Source organism: Myotis davidii, unplaced genomic scaffold, assembly GCF_000327345.1.
Source record: "Myotis davidii unplaced genomic scaffold, ASM32734v1 scaffold3998, whole genome shotgun sequence".
Classification (NCBI taxonomy): Eukaryota; Metazoa; Chordata; class Mammalia; order Chiroptera; family Vespertilionidae; genus Myotis; species Myotis davidii.
In genome coordinates this window covers 143,715-164,289 of record NW_006289084.1, presented here as the reverse complement: position 1 = coordinate 164,289, position 20,575 = coordinate 143,715, and the positions used below count along the sequence as shown (strand labels likewise).

General features: G+C 39.1%; 1 protein-coding gene across 1 annotated transcript in view; it reads right to left on the bottom strand.

The window, feature by feature from the left end:
• Nucleotides 1-13,603: 13,603 nt before the first annotated feature.
• Nucleotides 13,604-20,575, bottom strand: part of PGRMC1 (progesterone receptor membrane component 1) — a 7,572-nt gene continuing 600 nt past the window's right edge. Inside the window, exons 2-3 of the mRNA XM_006761240.2 lie at nucleotides 17,435-17,622; nucleotides 13,604-14,878 (exon numbers count right to left, since the gene is read on the bottom strand). Coding sequence (XP_006761303.1) covers nucleotides 14,775-14,878; nucleotides 17,435-17,622 — 292 coding nt within the window. The 3' untranslated portion in view covers nucleotides 13,604-14,774. The remainder of the gene's footprint in view (nucleotides 14,879-17,434; nucleotides 17,623-20,575) is intronic.

Genomic DNA, 20,575 nt, shown 5'->3' with positions numbered 1-20,575 from the left:
AGAATCAACACTAAGCTTCTTTAGGAGAAAAATTCATTTGACATTCAATTAAGATATACTGAACCCCCAAATTTGGCTATAGTGGATAGGTATCTATTTATATGACCTAATTTAAATCAATGTTTTAAAAAATATTACAGTAAAAGTACACACAAAATAGTTAATCACTTCAAAGGAATCAGGTTTGTCATGTTCTCCATTTTTTCAGTGATACTGCCTTTGTTTTAAACATTTTCGAATGCTTCTCTTGGATTGCTTTCAAAGTCTGGGTTACATTTTTTAAAAATAGCCTTGATGAAGGTCAGTTTCAAAATTCTTCTTTTGTTGTTGTTATTAAACCATACGGGGGATATTTTTTTTTCAATTGATTTTTAGAGAGTGGAAGGGAGGGAGGGAGAGAGAGGGAATAGAGAGAGAGGGAGTGAGGAGGGAGAGAGAAAAACATTGATGTGAGAGAGACATGTCGATTGATTCCCTCCCACATGCTCCCAGACCTGAGCCATGCAACCTAGGTATGGTGCCCTTGACTAAGAATCAAACATGAGACCCTTCGGTCCTTGGGCCGACGCTCTAACCACTGAACACACTGGCCAGTGTTCAAAATTCTTTTATCATCGATTTGATATTTAGAAATCATCAAAAATTATCTAGAAAAAAAATAAATGGTTTTTCTGTCAACTATCTGATATAGCTGCTTCTTACAATACCACCCAGAGATGACCCTGACTGGAGACCCAGGCCTGTGCTCCTTAGCCTAGATATTCCCCTCTCCACAGGGTCCTTGTTTCACCCTCCGTCCAGCTCTGGGAGGACTCCCCACCAGCACGTTGCGTTGGTGCCTGACAGGAAGGTCTACTGCTTTACTTCCTGGATACTGTCTAGAAATTGGCCTGGAAAAAAAAGCTTTTTTTTTTTTCCTCTAAAAGGAAATTCTAATATAACCTAACAAATCACTTTGGTCTAGGATAGTGATGGCGAACCTGTGACCCGCGAACTCATTTTTTTGTGAGTCCGATCAGAGAACTAGTTAGGGCAGAACAGAAGTCAGCTTTCAGTAGAGCGGAAATTGCTCACAGAGAGGAGATTAAGAATCAGAAGGGAACCTATGAATAGAGGTCGCCTTCCCATGGATTTGGAACCTCCTTTCTGAGCAGTCAGATTTCTTCTGCATCGGCCACCACTAAGATGTGAATTAAGGAGTATTGTAAATTCCTAATTAGATTACCTTAATTGTTGCTATGCTCAACTACAAAACCTGATAGAATGTTTGAAAGTTCGCATCGTCTTTATGAGATGGCATGCTTCTTGTATGCCAGTCAGCATCGGCAGTAAACTGTGCCTGCTTAAAAGCCATGGAGACCCTTTGAGGGATGAAGCTGATGCTTAAAGGGGATGGTGGGAAAGCTCTGGCATGTAACATTAAGGTAAGAAGTAGCCAGAGTTTCTTTTATTTCTTACTGTTCAGGTAAAAGCTACAAAGAAGCATCTAGAATAAATTTCCTTAGACTCCACTGGGCTCTGATCAATAGCTCATGTAAAGATTTGTGTTGTCATTAATAAATGGATGTTTAGGAAGAAAAATAATCCTGATTTAAACATTCTTTTGCTATCAGGCAAGCTGCCAGCTGGGATTTGAAGTGATTGTTGTTATAATCTGGGGTTCTGCCATAGCTTCTTGAAGGCATTAAAATATGTTTCATGGCTCTTATCGAAGTATCTCATGTGCTTATTCTACTTGACAATCTGCTGAGAGAGAGTTTGAAATCACAAGGAGAACTATTTACTCTCTCTCTATTATTGAGGTCACAAATTATATTTTCAAGATGCCTGATAGGTAAATTGCTAAAACATAATCCCAACAAACTTGGATTATTTCCTTTCAAACTACACTCAGCCTGTCTAGTCATGTCACCTTTTTGATGTCTGACTACTTAGTCATCTCTTTCTTGAAATCTTAATCCAGCAGAGGAAAGGATGCTGCTAAAACCTCCTTTTTCTCTAAATTAATCTTTAGCATGAATTTAGACTTTTAGCTTAAGTAGCTTCCTATGTATGAACCTGTGTAGGTGTGCTATGTGTGAAGATACTTCTGTTAAAATGTACATTTTAAAATTATGAGCTACTCAGTCAGACAAAAGATACAGCAAATGACCACCCATATATACCAGTGCCCAGCTGCCCAGCTTGTGCCTATTAGAGCCTGTGCCTGATGATGGCATTGTGATGTTACCTGTGGCAGTTAAGTGAGCTCCTCAAGTCTCTGCCAAAAAAAATCCTGAAGCCCACAAGACTGTTAGGAAGGCTCAGCGGAAGTAGTAGAACAGTGTGGGGACTAGAATATAGAGAGAATATTTTTAATTCATTTGGTTTTGAATTGCCCATGGCCAAATTAGTTTTATTTCTGTGGCCTGAGACACAATGGCCAACTTTTATAATGAAACTTTGAAATATTTGGGGTCAGGTTATGTATGATACAACCAAACACTTCCGTAAGGAGTTATTTGGAGGCAGGAATTGGCTCAGATTGTAGAACTGCATGCAGTTCTTTCAGCTGTGCTATTACAAAGCTCAAAATGACAAAAACAGTTGAAAACAAGAGACTTTAAAAGACAAAAAATATCCTTGTTAGGGAGAACAAGTAGTGAGAAATAATGGACTAACCTGATTAAGCTAAAATGATTTTTAAAAAAGGACCAGGAACCTTTATAGTGAAAATTCTAGCCTGATTTAGCTAAAATGATTTTTAAAAAAGGACCAGGAACTTTTATAGTGAAAATTCTAGCCTACCAAAATTTTTAAAAGATACCAATTTACCTAAAATTTACCAACTTTTACCTAGCCTACCAATCTAAAATCCTTTTTAATTAAACTTCTTTTCAGGTCTAGAAGAGATTTTCTTCAACAGGATGGTCAATATTCAAACTAACTCATAGGCAAGAAGGTATGGATTGATTTATTGGGACTATATTTCTTGTTGGCCTAAGTTCTTTCTGTGAACCTTTATTCCTTTGAATTTATCATTGTTTCCCAATTTAGGAGCTTGAGACTACAAAGTACTATTGAATTGTCAAAGGTTTTCCAAGGTACAAATGGGCCAGAACTTCTGGGCTCTGAAAATCAGTTTTACCTCCTGGCCCCTCCCCTTGCATGTTTATTCTTTCAGTTTTTCTTGTAAATTACAGCCATTCAAAAAGGGAGATAAAGAGTATCTTCCCTTGTGTCTCTCACTTTTTTAGCTGTTGAGGTGATAGGACTTACTTGAGGTCACTTCTGTGAAACTTGGCCAGAGGTTGTGGCTAGTCAATGTAACTATTCCCCCAAAATTTTTGAACCGAACATGCAGTTTAGATAATCCTCCAGCTTTTGGGCTAAGTTTTCACTCAGATAATTGTCCTTTTTTGTTTCTTTCCCCATGTTTCCACAGGGCCTAACCAAAACAGTTTATATTTTCAGAAAACAGAGGTTAAAAAAAAAGCCCATACTCAGTGGATAGAGCGTCGGCCTGTGGACTCAAGGGTCCCAGGTTCGATTCTGGTCAAGGGCATATACCTTGGTTGCGGGCACATTCCCAGTAGGAGGTGTGCAGGAGGCAGCTGATCGATGTTTCTCTCTCATCGATGTTTCTAACTCTCTATCCCTCTCCCTTCCTCTCTGTAAAAAAATCAATACAATATATATTTTTAAAAAGCCCATAATCTTTTAATCCAGTATGTTTTTTTAATTTATTTTTTATTTTTTATTGATTTCAGAGAGGAAGGGAGAGGGAGAGAGAGATAGAAACATCAATGACGAGAGAGAATCAGTCAGCTGCCTCCTGCATGGCCCCTACTGGGGATCAAGCCTGCAACCCAGCATGTGCCCTTGACTGGAATTGAACCTGGGACCTTTCAGTCTGCAGGTAGACGCTCTAACGAGTCTAACCACTGAGACAAACCAGCTAGGGTACCAGTATGTTATTTTATGATAGTGTACTGTGTTATAATATATATGAAGGACCAGTTCTCACCCTTAAGGTTTCTGAGTGCCTTGACTTACCTTTATTTGCCTATGTAAAACCAGCTCATGGAAGGTTTTGATCTCAAGAAAAACGAAATCATTACTGTGAAAGCTGGTCCAGTAATCCCTGACTGTGGTTTGAGAAAGTGGAGACTAGAGGCCCCTCCTTCAAATTCTGTAATCTTTTTTTGTAAGGTCTCCTGTACTTGCTTCTAATTAATCAACTCAATTATGTGTTTTTCTCTTTTGATGGATGCATCACAGTGTCTTATGTCTCTGCCAGGCCCTGGGGTTAGCAGTGAGAGATTCCTACAAACCTAAATGATTTGTTGTCTGTCCATGTTGCCCCCTTCTCTTCCCACCCACAGTGGTGAAGGAGTGGGGAAGAGAGCAGATGCCAAATAAATACCTTCTGAATAGTTGCCCTTTAATCATTGTCCAGAAAAACAAAGGAGGAGAGGAAAGCCCAGGAAGAGAGGAAGAAGGCCAGGGTCAGGAGGTGACCCCTGAAGGGACAGACACCAGCAAAGGAAGCGGGACAGAGACAAAGCTGAGCCGCCTGGAGAGCCCAACACTTCGGAGGAGTGAGAGGAGAGGAAGTTGCTACTGGCTCAAGGCAGTTGGAGGCCACTTGATTGCTACTGGTGCTCCTGAGGAAAATTGCAGTAAGGCTCTTTCCCATTCATTTGTTGTTCAGTTTTGGTAAGAGACACAACCCTTCCAGTTAAGCTATCAACTATTTAAAATAGATTCTATGGAAGGCACATTGCAGTTTATTTTCAATAAGCTGATCTATAGTAACCCCAAGTATGGGTTTCCAAAAGGTGTACCCAAATTCTCTCAAGGAGTTGTGTCTCACCTTTGCCTTCTGTCACACACGTTGTGTTCCTAAACTTCAAGACAGTTTTACCCAGGGCAGTATAGCTAGCGTATCTACTTTTCTAGGTTCCTAATGGATTTAACAGAAAATGCCAGGGGGAAGAAATGGATGGTGTGGGTGTTAGTTTTGTAATCTTCCATTAACTTTACATGTCCATGTATCTGTAACAGTTTGAATGAGAAGGGAGAGTCTTGAACAGATAGCTTTGTATAGCAAGCTCATGTTAATTAGTCTTAAAGTATTTGCTGAGGAATTTCCCATGTAACACAGCAATTGTTTTATTTGGAAAGTTCCAATTTTGGAACTTCTTTTCCCTCCACTCACTGACCTCTTAAAGATAACCAGACTTAATAGATGTCCCAGAGTAAAGGTCAGAAAGGCTCCCAAACTGATCATTTAAAAATCCATATTCAGTGTTTGTTTTTTAAAAATATATTTTTATTGATTTTAGAGAGAAAGGGAAAGGGAGAGAGAGATAGGAATATCAATGATAAGAGAGAATCATTGATCAGTTGCCCCACACTGGGAATCGAGCCCGCAACCCAGGCATGTGCCCTGACCAGAAATTGAACTGTGATCTCCTGGTTCATAGGTCGATGCTCAACCACTGAGCCATGCTGGCCGGGCCATATTCAGTGTTTTTAAATACTGTACAAAGGGTAAATGGCATTAATTGAGTTGATTTAATGTATATTTGAAATCTCAGCCTTCTCATTAATGCAAACAATCAGTGAAACCAGGATCAGAAAAATATTGCATTTCCACTTAGAATAAGGGTAGCTGGATCTTTTAAAGTTTACCTTAATAACCACTGAAGAATTTCTCTTTAAATGTGAATGATGCCCAATTCTTGGCCCCATTGATACCTTATACTGATTACGCAATTCTAATCCTAGTTAATGGGTAAGCACTATGCCATGATTTGCACCAGGTGTCAGTAGAAGCACTGTATAAACTCCCCCAGCAGGGTGGGATTGTAACACCACAGATAGAACCGTTTTCATTGGCTACATTTTCTACTTGCTGTGCTGCTTCTGACTGAGGGCGGGCAGAAACACCCTCATCGGCAATCCATAGGAAAAAAACTGGGATGAAAAACAGAAAGACAGGTTACCTTTCAAGTTAGTTGACTCTCTTGTAGACACGTTTCACCCACCAGTTTTGTTTTGTTTTTGTTCTAGGATTTTCTGGGAGGGCTATAAGGCATTTCTAATTCCTCTTCATACCCCCAGTTTGTGAACAAATAACAAAAGGGTCATGTGCTTTGAAAGTATGTAAATAGTGGTGTCTTGTAATATAAGGATGGCACAAATCTAGTAAAAGCAGTTCATATTAGACTGAGACATTTAATTTTATACCTCCTGTTTCCTAGTACAACAGTGTTCCTAATTTCGATTGATCCTAGGTGGTATTAGAAACCTATTACAAAAATGGCAGAAATCCAACTTTTCTTTGAACATTTTTATTTGTTTAGTTTTTTATGTCAGACTTTTAACCTTTTTCTTTGAAGGAACCCACACAGTTTAACCCACAAGAAGTAGATGTTGCAGGCCCTGAAGCTACTCATGGTCTGGGGAATTCATTGAAAACTCTAAAGAAAGAAAAGTTAAATACCCAATATCTTCAAAGTCAGGAGAAAGTGCCAAGATACAGGTTGCCAGTTTAGATAATAAATAAAAACAAAAAATGGAGGAAAGAAATAGGGCTCAGTTACATGAATCTTTCCTCCATTGTAGAAAAAATGGAAATGATTCAGTCAGAAAAAAGGAAACTGGACAATTATTCACCAATGAATGCAATGACATTTTTGACTTTGACCAGAATTCCTTGCAGATTACATTAATTCAAGGTCAGCCTCCTGAGAAGGAAGACCACCTCAGTTCTAATAACTATCCTTTCAGATTATCTGAGCAAGACCTATGCAAGAAAAACCATGAAACATGTGACCTCCTTGACTTTCTATTAAACTATTATTATCACACTCCAAAATATCCTCCTATCTGTCTAGAACCAAGTCACCCAACAAGCACATGCCAGTGGCAGAGATCTGTCCATGCTACAAGAAATGGATTTCAGATCAATTTGAGAAAGTACCAATGTGACTCAACCAGCTTGAGTCAAATGGAAAACCTGCATATTCAGAGTCCTGTGCAAAAGCCACAAAATAGAGCACAAGTTTATTATGCTGAAGGATGTTCTGAGGAGTTTAAAAATCAGCCCAGGGACACAGCCAGTGAATCTGATGATCAGTTGACCCCAACTGATGGAAAGGGCCATCTGTTGGAAGAGACCCATGCTTACCAGGTCAAAGATTCCAATTCCGGAAGTCAAAGCCAATTTTCCCCACCCAAAAGGTCAGCAGAGTTAGAGTTGGCAGATTTCCTCGAGGAAATTAGTAGTGATTCTGAATGCTTCAATTAAACCCCCATCATAAACACAGAGGAGGAAGAGAAATCTGTGGCCATATACGAAAATCCACCTGAAAGAGGATCTCTCAATGCTGAAGTCATCACTAACAATCAAGAAATTAGATCAAGTCAGCCGACCTTGTATTCAGCGTGTAAAAATTTTGAGGAGGAGAAACACTCTAAATACCATTTTAGGAAACCGGTCAAGAGGTTCAAGTATGGACAAAGATGTTCATAGCTTGAGGGTGAAAACAATTCCATGAGAGTTTAGAACAGCAACAGCAAAATGAAGAAAAGGCTAGGCCCCAAATACATGTTTGGTCAGGGCAATTACCGCAAGTCCAGTTCCAGTTACCTACTAGGCAATAATATCACAAGAAAGAGGAGGTGGCTCCGTTATAATACATTTTACCAGAGAGTGAACTACCGGCTCTTCTGTGCTCCAACATCATCATCAAAATTTACTAATGCTTTCTATTCAAGGCGTTTTCCCCAAAGAAGACAGACTATGTGGAAGACAAGAAATAACCAGAATGTAAGAAGATTCACAAGACATTAGAATTCTACACATTTCAGGCCAACTTCTGATAATTATAATATTAGATGTAACAATCAGGAGCACACTGGCTATAGAAGCTGTTTAGAAAACAACTAAAGCAATTCTTTATACTTCTAAATGCTTTAAAGGTCTCTTAGATCAGGAACACCCTTATTCACAATAAACAATTTTCAAAAAGAACATTTAAAACCAAGTATAGCTGTGTAGTTAGTAACAAGAGCAAGAGAGCAACATTTAAAAGCTTGAGCAAGGTCAATTGAAAAAACTTGTTTCTCTTGCCAAACTATGGGTCAAAATCACTGCAGGTGTGTTGGCAAGCTTTGGAAATACAAAACATCCAGTTTCTGAAAGTTGGTAAAACAATGTACTTGCAAAACTTCCTGATCTAAGAGCAGACATTTCTACAGTTCAACTATAACTTTAATTTGGTGCCATTGAAAGAGCAAATTAACGATGAGAAGTATTGAGATAGCCTCTTTGACCCTTTAGCTATCGTAAGGTCATCATTTAGTATCATTTATCTTCAAAGAGGACAACAACGGATAAGGATCTTTTCACGTGTTCTTTGATTTCGTCAGAACACCATGTACAACAAACTTTCTTACCTTTCATCTAGAAACAACTATGTATAAAGGAAATGAGACAACAGCTAGAACATAGACTTCTTCATATCATTAGAGGTTTTCATGAGCACCCATCAGAAGGAAATTAATCTTAATATGTTCATAGTACTCAGAGTTTTCCTTTTAGAAAGAAAGTATTGGAAGAAGCATCTAAAAGGGGCTCAGATTGTCCTTTGAGTCTTAAAGGGACAGTAGACTATTAGCAGAGTTGTTTTTGAAGAACCCTATGACATTCCAGCCTAGAAAAGCAACAGGATTGAAGTGATACAACCAGTGGGACTTGCAAAAGGGAATATTGAAAGATCCTCGGGCACCAATAATGGCACTTGAGAAGAAAAGACATGACAGTATTCCATTTCAGGTTACATAATCTTTTCAGGGTTGGATGACATCAGTTTGTAAAAAGCCACTGGATAGCCCCAAAATGACTTTTTAAAACAGTAACAAGTGTCTCCTTAATCCTCAACAATGCCATGGAGTTAGGAAGAATCAAGGGCAATGCCCATAGTTTTCTAGCTGGGGAAAGTCATATGTATGCCAGATTTGTAAACTCTTAAGCAATTTATCTTTTTATCTACTGTTTTTGGAGTTCTTTTTTTTATTGCTTAAAGTATTACAAAGGGTTGGCGTTCTTGAATATGTTTTTTTACATTGAGATATTTTACAGATTCTTAAAGACTTACTGCAGTGCATGTAATGTTGAAAGCTTGACTGATTCATTCTGCCTTATGTTGGATTTAGAACCTCAGGGCCAGTAGATGACCTTTTATCTCCAACAAAGCTATACCGACTTAGCAACTGAAGACATTGATAGGATCAGATTACCAGCAGCAAAAAATGGTGACTTTAACCTACTGAAGTATTAGAAGGCAACATTTTCATACCACATGATTCATTTGCAATAGTCCTAACTTGATAGTACAGTACCAGCTGGTAAAGCCAAGGTAGAATGCCAATCAGTGTGGTTGCCCAGAGTGAGAGTCACAACGTGTATTCATAACCAGCTTCTTGAGCAACCTGATATCTGAAAGGGCTAGAAAATCTTTCATTTATCTAAAGTGAGAGCCACGTGTTTCATTAATGTCTTCTAATCACATTCAATAGAAGTATGCTAGTACATGCAAAAGTTCAGAAGTGAATGTAGCAAAGCAGGTTATGTTTACTATCATCACTTTCTATTAGTTAACATTGTTATTCTTTGTTGTGCTGTTATTTAACTGGGGCAAAAGTGTTTTCTCATATCTGTTTTCTATGTCCTATGAAGTAACCAACAAATGAGTTGTTGACTCTGCTTTCTTCAATACCACTTTCAAGCCAGTTATTCTACCATCAAAACTAGGTTTGGCTTGTCAAATCTGAAAAATCGCTCATGGGGCAAATGCCTTTTCTCTTCTGAAGACTGGCATTGACTATTAATGTTCAAAGTACTGTTGTCCAAGCAGCCTTTTAAAACTATAAATGGCTTGTACTTTGTCAGACAACTTTCTGCAACCAGGTATTTTTCTCTTTCAATGAGACCCTGCCTGTTTATTTTCTCATGTTTCATGCCATTGAAACAAGGTTATGGGTTTATAATGGAAAACAGATATGTTCTGAATAAAAAAACACACCTCAATTTCTTATTTGATCATTTTTCTTTGTAGAGCTTTTAGTCATGGAAACAATCTGCTGCTCATAGAGACATAATAAAAATAGTTTAAAACAGTATGTGCATTTTTTTGTATAATAGAGCTGGTGCTAAGTTAGATCTGTGTAATAATTTCTGTCTTGTTTTGTTTTGTTTGCTATCTAAATACCATCCTGGGGCCTAGAAGAAAATAAAAATGCTGGTTTTATGTTTACTTTTGGAACAACCTTGGGTTTTTATGTCTTGTTGTAACACATTCTAGACTTAACTAAACCTCTTTTTGTTGTGTAGGACTTAAATATGGAAGAGAATAATTGTACTTTTCAACTGAATGACTTAGTAGGGAATGGAACAGAACTGAAAATACTATGATTACTTTCTATTAGTTAACATTGTTTTTCTTTGTTGTGCTGTTATTTAACTGGGGCAAAAGTGTTTTCCCATATCTGTTTTCTATGTCCTATGAAGTAAGGGTCTGAACTTTAAAATTGTTCTCATATTTTTCATTGTATGTGCTGCTGATAGTGTTTTAAGAAAGCTCAAAATTTGTCAAGGTATTTTTATCAATTTGTTTGAATTGCTCAGGTAGAAAGCCATGCAAACTGGTAATTTGAAAATAAGAACCAAATAAATGTATTTGTATTTATTACAGTATAGTTTAAATGTTAACTTTTAAATAAATGCTGATAATTCCATGCTAGTTTCTACCTATAGAATGCTGCCTTGCATTAATATTGCTAACCATTTGTACTGTTAAAGAAATGATACTCATTCAATTTTCAGATAGATTAAAGATAAAATTGTTGTAGTGAATAGAGTCTTGGTTCATTTACCATATTATTGGCTGCAATGTTGGACATCTACAATAACATTTTCTTTTCAAATGTTTTTATTGATTTTAGAGAGAGAGGAAGGGAGAGGGAGAGAAACTAATTGGCTGCCTCCTGCATATCCCCTACTGGGGATCAAGTATGAAACTGAGGAATGTGCTCTGATCAGGAATTGAACAAGTGACCTCTCAGTGCATGGGACAATATCCAACCAACTGAACCACACTGGCCAGGGCACTACAATAACATTTTCTATGAAAATATACATCTCTACTTTCAATATTGTCTCTATGTACCTTGTCCCTTTGTGATGCTAGTTAATGGAAACTAACTTTCAGAGATCATGAAACCACAGTTTTATTTTCATTTTGGATAAATTGAAATTAAGATATTGGAACTTATGATTCTTCTCCCCTCAACCAAAGTTTTACCAGTGCTATGGAAAGGTAGCAAAAGGACTTCATGGAATCTCATCTCATCCCTTCAGCTGTTGGTGGAAGTAATAAAGTTATGCAATGTCAAAAAATAAGTGTGGGTGTGGGCTGGGTGTCCAGTCTGGTGGGAAGTCTAGACAGTTATGCAGTGTCCCAAAACAGGTGTGGGTGTGAGCTGGAGCCTTAGTAATCAGTCCTTGACCATTCATGAGTGAACTGTTCTTTCACATGAAATGTACAGCAAACTGCCTCTAAGTACCCTATATAACAAAAGCCTAATATGCAGATTGTCCCCTTGGGCAGCTGGGAGATCGACCAAGAGTTTGACCGCTCACTATGACTTGCACTGATCACCAGGAGGCGTCAACAAAGCAGTGCTGGCAGTGGGCGGCAGTGGAGGCACTGCTGGCCCTGATGGACCCCTATGAGTGAGACCATGGTGGGATGGTGGAGCAGGTGAGCGGGTAGTGTCAGGCCAAGGTGGGTGCAAGTGGGGCCTGATAGCCCCACCAATCGCTCTGCAGATGGAGACCAGTGGCAGTGGCGGGGGGCAGGGCCGCCACCCGGCTCCCAGGCGCTGAGGGACCTGGGCTGCGGGGAGGAGGCCTGGCCCCGATTGATCTCCCCACAGGCAGGATGGTGGAGCAGGTGAGGGGCCGGCACCAGGCCAAGGCGAGGTGCCAGTTGGGGCTGCAGGGCTGCAAGGCTGGGGGCAAGAGCTGGGGCCCAATCCCCACAGGCCACCCTGAGGGACCCTACCCGTGCACAAATTCATGCACCAGGCCTCTAGTTATTTATATAAGGAAGGCAGAGTGTCCAACCTGGGCACTTGAGAGCTGAAAGGGTCCTTTTTGGGTTCAAAGAGCTCTTTGTGAAATAGCAAGGACTGTACGGATGGTTTTTCTGGATCTTGGGTTTGCCCTCTGAGGTAAGGTAAATGTGACAGTATGTAGAGAAGTCACAAATTTGTGTAGATACTGAAAACACTTAGAATATGCTGCTTCAGACCCAGAGATGCTGATTGTGAGAACAGTGTTTCTGCAGGAGTTGGACAAAAGTAGGTGGAGAGCAAACATGTTCACCTGACACCTTCCCTACTGGCCCATAGTGGTTCCCTCATCTTGAATTGCCTTTCACATAAAATGGCTTATGAATATGTGAACTGGATGTGTAATGTCTTTAGATTCAAGTCCTAACTTACAATAATATCTTTTTACATGTAGTCAGTATAATGTTGATTTAGTTCTGAATGGAGGAAAATCAGGCTATTTGGGATTGAAGCTTTAACCTGGCATTAGACAAACCCATTTAACTTTGTAAAATGAGTAGCCTAATCTTAACATCTAAATGAGATTTCAGGCTGCAAAGGTGGCCCAAGTTCGTCTCCCACTCTCTCCCCCAAAGCATATGGTGGTAAAACAGGTTGCTTGGCACAAAACGGGCAATTTATTTGTTGAATGAAATCTAGTTAAGGAAAAGGGCACATGTAAATAAAAAACCAGGTTAATAATATGGTTTAATAACAAAAACATGCTGTGAGCCCTCTTTCATTCAGGGACTACATCTCTTATAAGAAAACTTCCAACATTAAACATTAAAAGGCCAAAACACTAATATTCAGAGTAATCATTTGTGTATGTTTATACAACTGATATATGCAAATCTAATATCCCCCTTTTGACATGAAGTGAATGAAGTTTGCTACTCTAAGGATTCTTGACTACTTTACTGATCAGATGGTACATGAAAACAAAACTTTGCCTGGTTGGATAGCTCAGTGGGTTAGAGCATCATCCCGATACCCCAAGGTTGCTGGTTTGATCCCTAGTCTGGTCACATACAAGGAGCAACTGATGAATTCATAAATTAGAACAAAAAAATCGACTTAACAAAACCTTAAAACTCTACCTTGGCATTTGGTAGCAATCCCTTCAATAAAATTATCCTTTTATATCCTTGCTATATAAAGACCTAAGGCAGAGGTCTGCCTTTGAGTTTAGAAAGTTCTTATTTAAAGAGGCAGAATTTGACAAGTCACAAAAAATCAATTCAATCCACTATTTCTTAACAGCTGGAATTTGGTATGTGGTGGGAGGCTTCTATGAAGTTTTGTCCCTTTGTTTCTCCTGAAATACAAAAAAAAAAAAATCACTCAAAAGTGAAAATCTTAGTATTTAAGGTAAAGTGATTGATCTGGTTCCTTATATTTGTTTTTGTTTTTTTAAATAAAACAACCCACCACACTATATTGGGTAAAACCATTTTATTAACTGACCAAAGCACTTCATTTTGTTTTCTGATTTGAGGTAAAACCATTAAACATGGTTCACAAGAAAATACAAGGAAAATACTATTCAACTACAATTACAAGTTTGAAACTTCACTAGTTGTTCACATAACACAAATTCATACAACTGTACAGTCTACTTAGCTAAGTTTATTGTTAACCAAAAGACCAATATCAAAGACCTAGACACTTGACTACTACTCTTGCAGTGGCTCTAGTTTTGTGACAAAAGAGTTAACTGTTACCACTTTATGAATATACTTTACTTCAAAAACCACTTGGCTAGTGATGTGCACTGTTTTCTCATTATTCAGGGGTGTGTGAAGGCTCTTAGTAGAGCAATCACCTGATCTACATGCCCCTCATGTCAAATCATGTAAAATAACCATTGCTCCACCATGAACATGGAGACTGAAAAGATAGCCCTATAATGTTCTTCATGTATTTAGATTTTTAGGCAGGCCAGCTGATTTTCCCCAAAGCTTCCTTTTGAATGTTCAGATCATGTTTTAATCCTCACTACAGAGAACAGTTAGTGAAGGTGTCCAAGTGTCTGAACAATGATGCTGTCTAGAAACAATGTATTTCTTCTAACTAAGCCCAGCTTTGAGATTTCATTTTCTTACTGGACAGCTCTCTTTAATAAATATCAAAGCCTTTGGGACACTGCAGATTTGCTTTAGAGATGGAATTCATGCAGTTAAATCCATTGAGAAATAAGGAATTTGCTGTCTTTAGAGAACATCATGACTAAAAGTTGATCCTTTGTTCTTAGTGCTTGAAGGACTTTGCACATTTTGCATTTCTACGTATTTGGGGGAAATACCCAAGTCTTACCTATCTTTTAGGAAAAACAAATTTAAATTCAGCCTGTACTAACTACAGATAGAAGAAAAACAGTACTAACATTTGTATTACAGCACTGCAGTTCACTTTCTGCATTTATGACACACAAACATCATGCACTCAAAGAAGTTAATTTTTTCAGTGTCACTAGTGATGTTAATTAAAAAAATTTACAGCAAGTTCAAAACTTTTCTAAATATTGAAATCACCACATTTTAAAGACAGACTGGAATGTTACAAATGATTCTGCAAAATACAAAAATAGATATGCATCCATGAATGCTTTAATCGTTTTTCCGAGCATTCTCATCTTTTGGTTCTTCATCATCCGAGTACACAGTGGGCTCCTCTCCCTCCTTCAGCAGTTTGCCCACGTGATGATACTTGACTGGATAGAAAAAAACCACAAATGGTCAAGTCACTACCATATTTCGTGTTAAAGTATCGATTAGAGGCCTACAATCTACTTAGCAATGTGTTGGGCTTCTCAGAGTTTTGTTCAGAAGACAAATATGAAACAGCAATGTCTGACAGAGTGTGCAATGAGTATACAAATGAGTGTACAAATGTTTAGAAGGCTCATTATGAAGTAGTTAGAATATGCTTTAGAAACTGTGCAGAAGGATTTGGATAGGAAAACACCACATACAAAAGCATGCAGGTGAGAATGAACATACCTGGGAAGCAATAAAGAGACCAAGTTGGCAGGAGTAGAGTAGGAGCAAGGTTGTCTAAGCAGTGTGGGGAAATACTATAAAGGATGTGGAAAGCCAGCCTGAGGAGTTTGGACTTCTATATGTGGCAAAGGGCACTGGAGGTTTATGACAAAGGTAGGACCAGGTAAAATAGTGCTTTGGCAATAGTGGTATCGCTGTGGTGTTGAGGGGAGATGACAGTAAAGGAGAGACCAGGAAAAGGGTGACCAAGAGGCCAGCAAGGGTGCACAGGACCAAGAGTCAGGAGTAGGGGGGTGTTGGTGTGGGAAGGGAAAGGGAAGAACATATGGTAATTTAAAGGATAACTGCAAACATGAGTTAATGAAGTGAAAATTGGAGATTCCATGGACCGAAATGGGGACTCTGGAGAGGAACAGGATGGATTTATTATAAGGACTGGATAAATTAGTATTGGTAAGCAGGTCCTTGGAAAACCCTTATAAAGTTCAACCCAATTGTGAGGATACAAAGCATATTGTAGGGAGTAAGGAGGTACAGAGAGGAAATGAAGCAATGCTTAGGAATAACCACTGGTTGTTTGACAGTGGAGGGAATGAATGATAGTATCTAGTGGATGAAGAGGATAGCAGGAGATGAAAATTTTCCCCAACACGAGGAAAAAGCTATATGATGCTAAAGCAAGTGGTAGAGGCATAGCACTGCAGATGTTGGAGAAAACAGATTTAAGAGGATACACTGGAATGCAAAAGACTTGGGAGGAGATGGAGTCAGCAAACCACCACCATAATGGCTGTTTCCTTGTGGCCAAGCTAACACAGGGTTAATCATCTCCATGTCAGAGGCCAAGAGGACAGAGCCTCCTCTTCCCGAATATGGGTAGGAATTAAAGGAGTACCAACCTGTCTAACAAGGTAATCCGAGCTGCTTTTGTGTGCAATAATCACCAGGATCAACTGGAACTTCCCTATCTGAACATATTATAAAGGTCCCTAGGGTGCTTGGGACTGTGCAAGACAAATAAAAGCTGCGGGTGCTTGAGAAACATGCCTTAAGGGGAATCCACAGCAACCCTGAAGCTGAAGTTTCACAACAGAAATTGGGACTAAGCTTAGTTCAAGGGGGGATGGGAACCACACTTTTTACCCCACTGATGAAGGCAAGCCCTAGAAAATAGAGCTTTGTAAGTTATAAATTACAGCTCATTGGTTTCATATAGAAGAATGTATTGTTTCAAAGGCATCTTGAGGATGCAAAAATGAGGGACTATGTTAGATAGCTAAATTATGTTTTCCATGTAAAAAGACTTGCCTCTAGCCTTGAAAGCTATGCTTAATCTGATTGAGATCCAAACTCTAAAGGTAGAGCCTTATCTGACTAATTATTAACTAAGAACTCTCTCTGAAGTCAGCATTAGTTTCAAAGAAAATGGTTGGATTTAGGAGAAAAAAAGCAATATAATCAGTAATATTTAACTGATTATAGGGAACAGCAAATAGAAAATCACATTTTAAATGAAAAAATTCCTTAAAGAAATGATCATGGTCTTTATATACTGCTTCAAAGCTGGAAAGATTATTACTAAATTATTAGCAATGAAATATTGCTAAAGGTATCTTTAAACATTTAGGTTTGACAAAAATCAATTTCTCAGTGCTCAAAATTTGAACTTAACCTCCAAACTTACTTCTCCTCCAAAGACCTCAGCCCATAGCAGAAGCCAGGAAACAAGTGTCTCCGTTTTTTTTTTCTTTTTAAAAATGCAGACACCGTTGTTGCTGGGCATATTATAAGCATCATTTATTTGTAGATGAAGCCTATATTTAGGCTCAGTTAGATTCAAAGAGAAGCTGTTTTATAGAATACAAGTCTCCTATTCTTTAGCAGAAATGTGGGTTGCTTTTAAACAGTAAGCTCTACAAGAGAGGGCTTATGAAAACCCCTCTTTCTGTAGCCATGATGGCCGCTCGCCTTTCCCCTCATATCAGTCACCAAATCGTAGTGTGGAATCTGTGCAAACCTTTCAAAAACTAAAAAAACCAGAAACCCGAGATTCCATAGAGAACAAGCTAAAAATTGGTATGCAGTCATGGCAAGTGACTCAGCACTACTGCAATTACTTCAAGCCATGAACTTGATCCGTCCAAGATTCAGGAGCCTATCAAAATGCTCCCAAGTTTCAGGTTATTTAGTAATAACTATTGGACTGCTGTGAATCCCATTACTGGTCGAAATTTGATCCAGCCACAAATTAAAAAAAAAATGCTTACAAGTGAACTGAGAGTCCCAGTCACTCAGGGTCTCCTGCTGGGCAGGAGTGAGGTCAGAAAGGTCATCATACTCATCCTTCAGAGCTTCCTTATCCAGGCAAAATGTGGCGAGGCCTCTGGATGCATCTCTTCCGGCAAAGACCCCATATGGCCCCTCTTTAAAAACAAAACAAAACCAAAGACAGAATCTTTATTAGTCAATTTCTCTGTGGCTTATACACAGAAAATGGCTTCCTTACCCATCAACATCAAAAGCCCCTTTTTGGAATATCCAATTTCATTTGGAAACCATAAGTGATGTTGATACTTTGATCATTATGTAGTGGATACTACAAGGCCTGTTGTTATTAAACTTATTTAGATAACTAAAACAATCAAAATATACATTATCATCCATTTCCTGTGATTTTTCAAATAGCTAATAAAAAAGCCATAAATGATGATCTCCCGGGGGGCGGGGGGGAGGGAAGGGGGCTGGTAGGGACTAATACAAGATAATACTAAGTACACGGGTCACAGTTCAGCTTTAGGAGATTGAAAACAGAGACTGGCTCTGTTCTAGGCACTGGGGCTACACCAGTGAAAGTTATGGTTTCTTAAGATAATAAACACCAAGGTTTTAGTAAATGAGAACATTTCCTTATAAATGTCGACAGAGATCTTTGGTTGTAAGAATGTATTAAACATTAACATGTGGCATCTGCAGGATAAATTCTTTTATGAGATTATTAGTGGTGCAGAAATCTATCCACAAGTTACATAATCTTCACTGTCAATGAAGATGAGGTAGAACAGAGATAATCTCTGTCACTCTGTTTTTGGTGGGCTTGAAGGAAGATTAAAAATCCTAAAATTATCATGGAAAATAGAGGAATCAATACCTCAAAATAATTCCACCTAAGAGAGTAGTGAATCATTGTGTAGGTACTTAAAGTGGATATTTACACTTGCTTAAATATTGTACAAATAAATGCAAAGAATCCAATGTGTTTCCACAAAGGTTGATTGAGTAGCAAACCTGACATTAAAGTTTGTAAAAGTATGGGTCAAGTTTCAATATGGCCTGGCCAGCTGAAACCTCAATCCACCAGGATTTTTTCTTTTTTACAAATTAGATGAAATTTATGCTCAACTTTGAAATGCAAGTAAGATTCTAAAAAAAATGGTTATTTTAAATCGTGATTATTAGTATATGCTACTATTTCCACCAGAGAAGGTAAGAAAAAAAAAACCTTCATAGTTTTCTAATAGGAATAGTAGCACTTAGTGCTTAAAAATAGGCCAATTGTATTGGTTTGGACCTCACCATTTCAGAAATTCACAGAATACTTAACCACAGTCTGAGAGGAACATTAAAGGACTTTGAAGAATGTGTATTAACTAGAATGTAAGCTCCATGAGCAGAGATTTGTGGGAGTTTTTTTTTTTTTTTTTTGTGTGTGTGTGTGTATGTGCGCGCGCGCGTATGTTCACTGCCATAGTCCCAGCACCTACAAAAGTGCCATGCATAGGCGAGGCACTAGAATGAAATGAATAATTCCTAGGAATCCTTTGTAATATGAAGTATCCTTTCCACACAATGTCACATATTCATGGGCTTACAGGATGACAGAGCAGGGTTGAGACTTAGAGATCTCACAGGGGCCATCATTTTAAAGAGGGACAACTAAGGCCCAGAGAGAACAATGCTTGACATTGGGTCACACAGCTGGTCAATGACCCAACCAGGGCTCGAACCCAGGTTGCTCGACTCCCAATTTTGTGCTTTTTGCACAGGCCTACATTCCGCTCAATGACTTTGCAAACTAAAATCATATGATGATGCCCCACATGCTTGTGTTTCGACTGCTTTATTGTGCGGCTCAATAATAACAGTTATTTACATGATTATGTTTATTGATAATGCCTCTAGGTGTGCCACCATAAGTGACAAATAATATAGGTGTGGTCTTCAAATTATTTTGATAGTTACATGTCTGCAGAAAGTATATCTTAATGATCCACAAGGAAAAACTGCTAAATGGGAGCGTTCCTTAATTTTAACACATCTGATTTTGATTAGTTGGACTGGGAGAGTAAAACAAGTGGGAGTGGAGAGGGCCAGATTGCTGCCTTCTATACTCTTCTCTCTCCATGGCAGCAGGAAAGAGAGTGTGGTCAGTGTGTATATACTCCCAGAGCTCCTTGGTTTTAGAGGAATCCATATTGGAGGAGCTAAAATCTCTTCTTCCTCCACTGCAAATATGTATTTTATAAAACCAGGCTGCATCTCGAATTGGCCTGGAGATGTAGCATGTTAAATGTAGATTCCTGGGGATCTTTCATTGTTATGGTGATTAGGCCAGAAATCCATATTTTTCCTCAAGCTCATCAGGTGATTCTGATTCAACTGGGCTTAAAAGGCCTCATCTCTAAGGCCCCTTCAAGCCTGCCCCTTCCAACAGCTCTGCAGTCTTCCACCCTCATTTCTCTTCTGGTTGGCTTTTCCTGAATCCCCACACCCAGTAGCCTTCATAGCCCTACCCCCTTTGTTTCTCAGGATCCTCCCACTTCTCCCTCCCTCCATTTTTAATTTTTTTGGCTTCTAGTCCTTTCTCTCCTCCTATAGACTACTGTATTACCTTCTCATCTTACTACATTCCCATTGTCCGCCACATTTGGCCTTTATTCCTCCCTCACCCAGCTCCTTTCTCCTTAACGAACCTCCCTTGTTTATCTTCCAGCTTTTCCCTGTCCGCTAAACACAGAGTGCACACACATACCAAACACATGCACAAACATACCTGACACATGCCATATTCCAAGCGTCCGCGCGCACACACACACACCCACACGCTCTCAACAAGCCACATACACTGACTATGCACACACAGCGCACACTCACATCACACCCCCACGCACCATGCTTCTACCTGCTGCTAATCCCATCTCCCTTTCCTTCTCCCACACCCTCGCATTCCACCATGGCTACTCCTGGCATCAAACGGCCTTTACGTCCTCTTCAAGGCCGGGCGTCCCTCCTCCCACTGCCCACCCCTAAGCCACCCTTAAGACAACACCATCCCCTTCTTCCAGGAATCCCCAAATCCGATACCTTCAAAACTCCCCTAACACTGCTTTCTGCTGTATCCCACACACACC